This window comes from Balaenoptera acutorostrata, chromosome X (genome assembly GCF_949987535.1).
Source record: "Balaenoptera acutorostrata chromosome X, mBalAcu1.1, whole genome shotgun sequence".
Taxonomy (NCBI): Eukaryota; Metazoa; Chordata; class Mammalia; order Artiodactyla; family Balaenopteridae; genus Balaenoptera; species Balaenoptera acutorostrata.
In genome coordinates this window covers 48,363,324-48,375,359 of record NC_080085.1, presented here as the reverse complement: position 1 = coordinate 48,375,359, position 12,036 = coordinate 48,363,324, and the positions used below count along the sequence as shown (strand labels likewise).

The window sequence follows — 12,036 nt, the reverse complement described above, 5'->3', positions numbered from 1 at the left end:
ATTTTGTTTATCTTCTCAAAGAACCAGCTTTTAGTTTCATTGATCTTTGCTATTGTTTCCTTCATTTATTTCTAATCTGATCTTTATGATTTCTTTCCTTCTGCTAGCTTTGGGGGTTTTTTGTTCTTCTTTCTCTAATTGCTTTAGGTGCAAGGTTAGGTTGTTTATTCGAGATGTTTCCTGTTTCTTGAGGTAGGCTTGTATTGCTATAAACTTCCCTCTTAGAACTGCTTTTGCTGCATCCCGTAGGCTTTGGGTCGTCGTGTCTCCATTGTCATTTGTTTCTAGGTATTTTTTGATTTCCCCTTTGATTTCTTCAGTGATCACTTCGTTATTAAGTAGTGTATTGTGTAGCCTCCATGTGTTTGTATTTTTTACAGATCTTTTCCTGTAATTGATATCTAATCTCATAGTGTTGTGGTCAGAAAAGATACTTGATATGATTTCAATTTTCTTCAATTTACCAAGGCTTGATTTGTGACCCAAGATATGATCTATCCTGGAGAATGTTCCATGAGCACTTGAGAAAAAAGTGTATTCTGTTGTTTTTGGGTGGAATGTCCTATAAATATCAATTAAGTCCATCTTGTTTAATGTATCATTTAAAGCTTGTGTTTCCTTATTTATTTTCATTTTGGATGATCTGTCCATTGGTGAAAGTGGGGTGTTAAAGTCCCCTACTATGATTGTGTTGCTGTCAATTTCCCCTTTTATGGCTGTTAGTATTTGCCTTATGTATTGAGGTGCTCCTATGTTGGGTGCATAAATATTTACAATTGTTATATCTTCCTCTTGGATCGATCCCTTGATTATTATATAGTGTCCTTCTTGGTGTCTTGTAATAGTCTTTATTTTACAGTCTATTTTGTCTGATATGAGAATTGCTACTCCAGCTATCTTTTGATTTCCATTTGCATGGAATATCTTTTTCCATCCCCTCACTTTCAGTCTGTATGTGCCTCTAGGTCTGAAGTGGGTCTCTTGTAGACAGCATATATATGGGTCTTGTTTTTGTATCCATTCAGCCAGTCTGTGTCTTTTGGTGGGAGCATTTAATCCATTTACATTTAAGGTAATTATTGATATGTATGTTCCTATTCCCATTTTCTTAAATGTTTTGGGTGTGTTGTTGTAGGTGTTTTCCTTCTCTTGTGTTTCTTGCCTAGAGAAGTTCCTTTAGCATTTGTTGTAAAGCTGGTTTGGTGGTGCTGAATTCTCTTAGCTTTTGCTTGTCTGTAAAGGTTTTAATTTCTCCATCAAATCTGAATGAGATCCTTGCTGGGTAGAGTAACCTTGGTTGTAGGTTTTTCTCCTTCATCACTTTAAGTATATTCTGCCACTCCCTTCTGTCTTGCAGAGTTTCTGCTGAAAGGTCAGCTGTTAACCTTATGGGGATTCCCTTGTGTGTTATTTGTTGTTTTTCCCTTGCTGCTTTTATTATGTTTTCTTTATATTTAATTTTTGATAGTTTGATTCATATGTGTCTTGGCGTGTTTCTCCTTGGATTTATCCTGTATGGGACTCTCTGTGCTTCCAGGACTTGATTAACTATTTCCTTTCCCATATTAGGGAAGTTTTCAACTATAATCTCTTCAAATATTTTCTCAGTCCCTTTCTTTTTCTCTTCTTCTTCTGGGACCCCTATAATTCGAATGTTGGTGCATTTAATGTTGTCCCAGAGGTCTCTGAGACAGTCCTCAGTTCTTTTCATTCTTTTTTCTTTATTCTGCTCTGCAGTAGTTATTTCCACTATTTTATCTTCCAGGTCACTTGTCTGTTCTTCTGCCTCAGTTATTCTGCTATTGATCCCGTCTAGAGTATTTTTAATTTCATTTATTGTGTTGTTCATCATTGCTTGGTTCCTCTTTAGTTTTTCTAGGTCCTTGTTAAATGTTTCTTGCATTTTGTCTATTCTATTTCCAAGATTTTGGATCATCTTTACTATCATTATTTTGAATTCTTTGTCAGGTAGACTGCCTATTTCCTCTTCATTTGTTAGGTCTGATGTGTTTTTACCTTGCTCCATCATCTGCTGTGTGTTTTTCTGTCTTCTCATTTTGCTTATCTTACTGTGTTTGGGGTCTCGTTTTCTCATGCTGCAGGTTCATAGTTCCTGTTGTTTTTGGTATCTGTCCCCAGTGTCTAAGGTTGGTTCAGTGGGTTGTGTAGGCTTTCTGGTGGAGGGGACTAGTGCCTGTGTTCTGGTGGATGAGGCTGGATCTTGTCTTTCTGGTGGGCAGGTCCACGTCTGGTGGTGTGTTTTGGGGTGTCTGTGGCCTTATTATGATTTTAGGCAGCCTCTCTGCTAATGGATGGGGCTGTGTTCCTGTCCTGCTAGTTGTTTGGCATAGGGTGTCCAGCACTGTAGCTTGCTGGTCGTTGAGTGAAGCTGGGTCTTGTTGTTGAGATGGAGATCTCTGGGAGATTTTTGCTGTTTGGTATTACGTGGAGCTGGGAGGTCTCTTGTGGACCAGTGTCCTGAAGTTGGTTCTCCCACCTCAGAGGCACAGCTCTGATGCCTGGCTGGAGCACCAAGAGCCTTTCATCTACACGGCTCAGAATAAAAGGGAGAAAATATAGAAAGAAAGAAAGAAAGAGGATAAAATAAAATAAAATAAAGTAAGATAAAATAAAATGAAGTTATTAAAATAAAAAATAATTATTAAGAAAAAAAATTTTTAAGTAAAAACAATAAAAACAAAAAAATAAACGGACGGACAGAACCCTGGGTCAAATGGTGAAAGCAAAGCTATACAGACAAAATCTCACACAGAAGCATACAGATACACACTCAGAAAAAGAGGAAAAGGGGAAAAAATAATATATCTTGCTCCCAAAGTCCACCTCCTCAATTTGGGATGATTCGTTGTCTATTCAGATATTTAACAGATGCAGGTACATCAAGTTGTTTCTGGACCTTTAATCCGCTGCTTCTGAGGCTGCTGGGAGAAATTTCCCTTTCTCTTCTTTGTTGGCACAGCTCCCGGTGTTCAGCTTTGGATTTGGACCCGCCTCTGCGTGTAGGTCGACTGAGGGCATCTGTTCTTCACTCACATAGGACGGGGTTAAAGGAGCAGCTGCTTCGGGGGCTCTGGCTCACTCCGGCTGGGGGGAGGGAGGGGTACGGATGTGGGGCGAGCCTGCAGCGGCAGAGGCCGGCGTGACGTTGCAGCAGCCTGAGGCACACCGTGTGTTCTCCGGGGGAAGTTGTCCCTGGATCACGGGACCCTAGCAGTGGCAGGCTGCACAGGCTCCCACGAGGGGCCGTGTGGATAGTGACCTGTGCTTGCACACAGGCTTCTTGGTGGCGGCAGCAGCAGCCTTAGCGTCTCATGCCCGTCTCTGGGTTCCATGCTGATAGCCACGGCTCGCACCTGTCTCTGGAGCTCGTTTAGGCGGCGCTCTGAATCCCCTCTCCTCACGCACCAGGAAACAAAGAGGCAAGAAAAAGTCTCTCGCCTGTTCGGTAGCTCCAGACCTTTTTCCAGACTCCCTCCCGGCTAGCGGTGGTGCACTAACCCCTTCAGGCTGTGTTCATGCTGCCAACCCTAGTCCTCTCCCTGCGATCCAACCGAAGCCCGAGCCTCAGCTCCCAGCCCCCGTCTGCCCCGGCGGGTGAGCAGAAAAGCCTCTCAGGCTGGTGAGTGCTGGTCGGCACCGGTCCTCTGTGCAGGAATCTCTCCACTTTGCCCTCCACACCCCTGTGGCTGCACTCTCTTCCGTGGCTCCGAAGCTTCCCCCCTCTGCCACTCGTAGTCTCTGCCCGCGAAGGGGTTTCCTAGTGTGTGGAAACGTTTCCTCCTTAACAGCTCCCTCCCGCTGGTGCAGGTCCCATCCCTATTCTTTTGTCTCTGTTTTTTCTTTTTTCTTTTGCCCTACCCAGGTACGTGGGGAGTTTCTTGCCTTTTGGGAGGTCTGACATCTTCTGCCAGCGTTCAGTGGATGTTCTATAGGAGCAGTTCCACGTGTAGATGTATTTCTGACGTATGTGTGGGGAGGAAGGTGATCTCTACGTCTTACACTTCCGCCATCTTCTCCTCTCTCCGATCTATATTATTTCTTTCCTTCTTTTACCGTTGGGATTTTTTCTCTTCTTTTTCTATTTTCTTTAGCCGTAAGGTTACGTTAATTGAGATTTTTCTTGTTTCTTGAGGTTAGCTTGCATCACTATAAATTGCCCTCTTAAAACTGCTTTTGCTGCATCCCACCATAGATTCTGGATCATTGTGTTTCTATTTACATTTTTTAAAATAATTTGTTTTATTTATTTATTTATGGCTGTGTTGGGTCTTCGTTTCTGTGTGAGGGCTTTCTCTAGTTGTGGCAAGCGGGGGCCACTCTTCATCACAGTGCACGGGCCTCTCACTATCGCAGCCTCCCTTGTTGCAGAGCACAGGCACCAGACGTGCAGGCTCAGTAATTGTGGCTCATGGGCCCAGTTGCTCCGTGGCACGTAGGATCTTCCCAGACCAGGGTTCGAACCCATGTCCCCTGCATTGGCAGGTAGATTCTCAACCACTGCACCACCAGGGAAGCCCTCTATTTGCATTTGTCCCCTAGTATTATTTGATTTCCTCAGTGACTCATTGGTTGTTTAGTAGCATATTGTTTAGCCTCCATGTGTTTGGGGTTTTTTGCAGGTTTTTTTTCCTTGTAGGTGATTTCTAGTTTCATATTGTTGTAGTTGGAAACAATGCTTGATATGACTTCAATCTTCTTATATTTACTATGACTTTTTTTGTGGCCCAGCATGTGATCTATCCTGGAGAATTTTCCATGTGCACTTGAAAAGAATGTGTATTCTGCTACTTTTGGATGAAACTTTCATATATCTACTAAGTCCATTTGGACTAATGTGTCATTTAAGGCCAGTGTTTCATTGATTTTCTGTCTGGATGATCTGTCCATTGATGTAAGTGGGGTGTTAAAGTCCCCTAATATTACTGTGGTACTGTCAACTTCTCCCTTTATGGCTGTTAGCATTTGCCTTATGTATTTAGTTGCTCCTATGTTGGCTGCATACATATTAATAATTTTTATATCTTCTTGGATTGACCCTTTGATCATTATGTAATGTCTTTCTTTGTCTCTAGTCCTGGAACTAGTGTTGGAAGGCTAATGGGTGGGGCTGGGACCCAGAGGGTCCAGGGCCTGGTGTTCACCCACTAGCAGATGAGGCCAAGTCCTGGGGCTAGTGCCGGCCCACTTGTGGGTGGAGCCAGGTCCCAGTGTGTTGGAGTTGATGTTGGCCTTCAGGTGGATGGTGCTGGGTCCTGGTGTGGCTGGGAGCTCAGTACAGCAGCCAGCCTACTGGTGGGTGGGTCCATATACCTGCCCAGCTAGCTGTCTGGCCTGGAATGTCCCAGGACTGGTGCTGATTGGCTGGTGGGTGGGGCCAGGTCAAGGCAGTAATAAACTAAAGAGAAGGTTCCAACATGGCGCTTACCAGCACCAATATACCCGTGATAGGATGAGCTCCAAGAAATGGCCGCTGCCAGCTTGATGTCCCCATGATGACTTTCAATTGCCTCCTGCCTCTCTGAGAGGATCTGCAAATCAGCTCTTGGTTTGACCCAGGTTCTTTTCAAATTACTGTTTCTTTCCTGGGTCTTGGAGTGTGTGAGATTTTGTGCATAACCTTTAAAAGTGGAGCCTCTATTTTTCACAGCCCTCTGGCTCTCCCAAAAGTAAGTTGCACCGGCCTTCAAAGCCAAATGTTCTGGAGTCTTATCTTTCTAGTCAGTACCCAAGGTTGGGAAGCCCAATGTGGGGCTCAGACCTGTTGCTCTTTGGGGAGACCCTCTACAATTGTAATTATCCTTCCATTTGTTGCTCACCCACCCAAGAATTGGTCTTGAATATACTGCAACTCCACCCCTCCTACCTGTCTCATTGTGGTTCCCTAATTATACCTTCAGCTGTAGAATATCCTTTCTGCTAGTCTTCAGGTCATTATCATGGATAGTTCCTCCATAATAGTTTCAATTTTGTTGTGTCCATGGGAGGAGGTGAGCTCAGGGTCTTCCTACTCCACCATCTTGGCCCTTGACAATTTTTTTTTTCTGGCCCTTGAAAATGTTGTGGCAGAAGGGACTCCATGGCTAATGATGAAAGATCAGCCTTTATATGTATTATTTCCCCCTATATGTAAAGCATCATTTCTCTCTGGCTGCTTTCAATAATTTTTCTGTCTTTAGACTGACAAGGGCTTAATTTCCAAAATGTACAAACAGGTCATACAACTCAATATTGAAAAAACAAACAACCCAATCAAAAAATGGGTAGAAGATCTACATATACATTTCTCCAGGAAGAGATACAGATGGCCAAAAGGCACATGAAAACATGCTCAGCATCCCTAATTATTAGAGAAATGCAAATCAAAACTGCAATGAGGTATCAGCTCACAACAGTCAGAAGGGCCATCATCAAAAAGTCTACAAATAATAAATGCTGCAGAGGGTGTGGAGAAAAGAGAACCCTCCTACACTGTTGATGGGAATGTAAATGGGTGCAGCCACCATGGAGAACAGTACTGAGGTTCTTTAAAAAACTAAAAATATCAACGTGATACACCGTATTAACAAACTGAAGGAGAAAAACCATATGATCATCTCAATCGATGCAGAGAAAGCTTTGGACAAGATTCAACACCCATTTATGATAAAAACCCTGCAGAAAGTAGGCACAGAGGGAACCTTCCTCAACATAATAAAGGCCATGTATGACAAACCCACAGCCAACATCGTCCTCAATGGTGAAAAACTGAAACCATTTCCACTAACATCAGGAACAAGACAAGGTTGCCCACTCTCACCACTATTATTTAACATAGTTTTGGAAGTATTAGCCATAGCAATCAGAGAAGAAAAAGAAATAAAAGGAATCCAAATCGGAAAAGAAGAAGTAAAGCTGTCACTGTTTGCAGATGACATGATACTCTACATAGAGATTCCTAAAGATGCTACCAGAAAACTACTAGAGCTAATCAATGAATTTGGGAAAGTAGCAGGATACAAAATTAATGCACAGAAATCTCTGGCATTCCTATACAGTAATGACGAAAAATCTGAAAGTGAAATTAAGAAAACACTCCCATTTACCATTGCAACAAAAAGAATAAAATATCTAGGAATAAACCTACCTAAGGAGACAAAAGACCTGTATGCAGAAAATTATAAGACACTGATGAAAGAAATTAAAGATGATATAAATATATGGAGAGATATACCATGTTCTTGGATTGGAAGAATCAACATTGTGAAAATGACTCTACTACCCCAAGCAATCTACAGATTCATTGCAATCCCTATCAAACTACCACTGGCATTTTTGACAGAACTAGAACAAAAAATTTCACAATTTGTAGGGAAACACAAAAGACCCCGAATAGCCAAAGCAATCTTGAGAACGAAACATGGAGCTGGAGGAATCAGGCTCCCTGACTTCAGACTATACTACAAAGCTACAGTAATCAAGACAGTATGGTACTGGCACAAAAACAGAAACATAGATCAATGGAACAGGATAGAAAGCCCAGAGATAAACCCATGCACATATGGTCACCTTATCTTTGATAAAGGAGGCAGGCATATACAGTGGAGAAAAGACAGCCTCTTCAATAAGTGGTGCTGGGAAAACTGGACAGCTACTTGTAAAAGAATGAAATTAGAACACTCCCTAACACCATACACAAAAATAAACTCAAAATGGATTAAAGACCTAAATGTAAGGCCAGACACTATCAAACTCTTAGAGGAAAACATAGGCAGAACACTATGACATAAATCACAGCAAGATCCTTTTTGACCCACCTCCTAGAGAAATGGAAATAAAAACAGAAATAAACAAATGAGACCTAATGAAACTTGAAAGCTTTTGCACACCAAAGGAAACCATAAACAAGACCAAAAGACAACCCTCAGAATGGGAGAAAATATTTGCAAATGAAGCACGGACAAAGAATTAATCTCCAAGATTTACAAGCAGCTCATGCAGCTCAATACCAAAAAAACAAACAACCCAATCCAAAAATGGGCCGAAGACCTAAATAGACATTTCTCCAACGAAGATATACAGATTGCCAACAAACACATGAAAGAATGCTCAACATCATTAATCATTAGAGAAATGCAAATCAAAACTACAATGAGATATGATCTCACATCGGTCAGAATGGCCATCATCAAAAAATCTAGAAAACATAAATGCTGGAGAGGGTGTTGAGAAAAGGGAACACTGTTGCACTGTTCGTGGGAATGTAAATTGATACAGCCACTATGGAGAACAGTATGGAGGTTCCTTTAAAAATTACAAATAGAACTACCATATGACCCAGCAATCCCACTACTGGGCATATACCCTGAGAAAACCATAGCTCAAAAAGAGTCATGTACCAAAATGTTCATTGCAGCTCTATTTACAATAGCCAGGACATGGAAGCAACCTAAGTGTCCATCATGAGATGAATGGATAAAGAAGATGTGGCACATATATACAATGGAATATTACTTAGCCATAAAGGGAAACGAAATTGAGATATTTGTAGTGAGGTGGATGGACTTACAGTCTGTCATACAGAGTGAAGTAAGTCTGAAAGAGAAAAACAAATACTGTATGCTAACACATATATATGGAATCTATGGGGAAAAAAAAGTCATGAAGAACCTAGGGGTAAGATGAGAATAAAGACACGGATCTACTAGAGAATGGACTTGAGGTTATGGGGAGGGGGAAGGGTAAGCTGTGACAAAGTGAGAGAGTGGCATGGACATATATACACTACCAAACGTAAAATAGATAGCTAGTGGGAAGCAGCCGCATAGCACAGGGAGATCAGCTTGGTGCTTTGTGACCACCTAGAGGCGTGGGATAGGGAGGGTGGGAGGGAGGGAGACACAAGAGGGAAGAGATACGGGAACATATGTATATGTATAACATTCACTTTGTTATAAAGCAGAAACTAACACACCATTAAAAAAGCAAACAAACAAACAAAAAACACCTAAAAATAGAGTTGCCATATGATCCAGCAATCCCACTCCTCAGCTTATATCCGGAAAAGACGAAAACTCCAATTTAAAAAGATACATGCACCCCAATGGTCATAGCAGCACTATTTACAATAGCCAAGATACGGAAGCAACCTAAGTATCTACTGACGGATGAATGGATAAAGTAGATGTGAGATACACACACACACACACACACACACACACACACAGAGGAATACTACTCAGCCATAAAAAAGAATGAAATTCTGCAATTTGCAACAACATGGATGGACCTAGAGAATATTATGCTTAGTAAAATAAGTCAGACAGAGAAAGACAAATATCATATGATATCACTTATATGTGGAATCTAAAAAATGATGCAAATGAACTTATTTACAAAACAGAAACAGACTCACAGACATAGAAAACAAGTTTATGGTTACCAAAGGGGAAAGGGGGGGGGATAAATTAGGAGTTTGGGATTAACAGATACACAGTACTATATATAAAATAGATAACTAACAAGGACCTACTGTATAGCACAGGGAACTATATTCAATATCTTGTAATAACCTATAATAGAAAAGAATATATATATGTATATGTATAACTGAACCATATTGCTGTACACCTGAAACGAACACACATTATAAATCAAGTATACTTCAGTAAAAAAATATTTTTTCTGTCCTTAGATTTCAAAGGTTTGACTGTAATGTATCTTGTCATGATTTTATACTATTTACAATTCACTCAGCTTCTTGAATCTGTGGGCTTATGTTTCTGCCAAATTTGGGAATATTTATTTAAGTTATTAAATATAAATATTATGTATTATTTCTTTGAGTACTTTTGCAGCCTTACCCTCTTTCGCCTCTTCTTCTGAGACTCTGATTGGCACAAATATTAGATCTTTTGTTATAGTTCCACTGATCCCTGTTCATTTTTCAGTCTATTTTCTCTTTGTTATTCAGATTAGATAATTTCTATTGTTCTTTCTCCAAGTTCACTGATTATTTTCTCTGTTGTCTCCAATCTGCAGTTTAACCCATCTTTTGTGTATTTTATTTGTTATTGTATCTTTTAGTTCTTAATTTCCATTTGTTCTTTTGTATATTATATCTCTTTGCTAAGACTTTCTATTTTTAATTTGTATCAAGAATGTTCAGCGAATTCCCTGGCGGTCCAGTGGTTAGGACTTGGTGCTTTCACAGCACAAGCCACACAGCACGGCCCAAAAAAGGAATGTTTAGAATTGTTTGTCAAAGTATTTCTCTCTCATGGCTGCTTTGAAATCCTTATCAGGTAATTCAGTCATTTGTGTTACAGTGATTTGATTTTCTATGGATAACACAAATCTATTGATTTTCTTTCCTCAGTCAGTTTGAGATCTCAGTTTGATATCTTTCTGGTTCTTGGTATGATGAGGGATTTTCAATTCAAACCTTAATATGTCGGGTATTATTTTATGAGACTCTGGATCTCATTTAAATTTTGTGTTTTAGCAGGTCTTTTCTGACACCACTCTGGTGGGTGAAGGAGGATGCTGTCTCGTTACTGCCAAGTGGGAGTAGAAGTCCTAACTCCCCATGTGCCCTTGTCTGACACTTCCACAGCAGGAGCAGGTGGCATACCTTCTTACAGTCTGGCAATGGTAGAAGTCTAGGTTCTTCATTTGGCCTTTGCTGGTAGGGGTATGAGTGGGCTACAGTTTTTCTCTAGTGTTTGCCTGGAATAGAGTAGTTATTATCTAAAAGATTTCTGTATTACTAGGTTGTTCCTTCTGCGTACTTTGGCTAGAGAGAGCAGGCTTTTCTTGGTCTGCACCTGTTGGTGTTTCTGGGCTGCCAGCTTGTCCTGCACACAGTCTGGGATATACAAGGCACAAAGAAAACCCAGGGAACTCACTACTGCAGCATTCCTTGGATCCCAAGGCCCTTAGCAAATCTGTCACTTCTGTTCACCTTCTAGAGTATCTTGTGCTTGTTTTATATATAATATCCTGAGCTTTTAGTTTTATTTAGCAGGAGGAATAGGGAAAAGTATATCTATTCCATCTTCCCAGAAGCAGAAATCTAGTTGGTTCTTTTGAACATGCTAATTTGACCATATCACTCTGCAGCTTAAAACATCTCAATGGCCCCAATTACCTGCAGGATCAAATCCCAAAACAAAAACCTCACTGAGGAGGAGAGACTGTGTCAGATACTCTTCTACATTCCCAAAGTCCAGCATGGCTCTTATAAGTAAGAGTCACTCTGAATGCCTAAAGTTTAAAGAATTTGGGCTTAAGTTAATGCATTTCCCATACCAGTATATGTTCTGGTGAATTATGCACTTTCTTAGAGACTATTCCATAGCCAAAAGTATGATGTACTTGCATAGACATTTTTGCCCTGAGTCAAAGCATGGAGAGAACTGTCAAAGCTAGAACCACACGTACCTTCTACAGGCAACCGCCGCCGTATGGCCAGGCGTTCCATTTTCCTCTGTGTCTCTGCCAGACTGAAAAGGACCCCATATACATATTGACGAGCTGACCGGAACAGGAGAGCAGCTGGAGGCAGCTCCATGTTACACTCATCCTCAATACATACAGGGATCTTAATCTCACCCTAATGAGAAAATGGTACAGGAGAAAGGAGAAAATTAGTTACCTCAAGGCTTGGAATTGAGCTGAGAAGAACCAGTAATGAACTGTAGCCTAGCTATTAAATTTTCTACTTGTATTTAGACAGAATTTCACACTAAAAAGAAGTTGTAACAAGCCGAGCTGACCATAGGCAGCTTAAAAGCTAAATTCCATTTTTAAAGTCTCTGCTATGACTAACTACAGCTGACTAAATAGAGAAAATTCATCTTAGACATTTTGCTGAGGGATAGATTTGTATGGTAAGACTGGAGGAAGGGAATAGCTCTGGAGAAGTAGACGGAGAGGTAAAGAACAAGGGCATAATGCCTCTTCTTAGAGTGTGTCCATCCCTAGACCAGAGTCCACAAACATCGTGCATTATCTTCTTCAAAATCTCACAATTACACT

General features: G+C 40.9%; 1 protein-coding gene across 5 annotated transcripts in view; it reads right to left on the bottom strand.

The window, feature by feature from the left end:
- FAM120C (family with sequence similarity 120 member C) overlaps window positions 1–12,036 on the bottom strand; it is a 176,675-nt gene that overhangs the window by 100,478 nt on the left and 64,161 nt on the right. For all 5 annotated transcript variants that reach the window (XM_057538056.1, XM_057538052.1, XM_057538054.1 and 2 more), the window contains exon 9: window positions 11,440–11,611. In XM_057538056.1, coding sequence (XP_057394039.1) covers window positions 11,440–11,611 — 172 coding nt within the window. The remainder of the gene's footprint in view (window positions 1–11,439; window positions 11,612–12,036) is intronic.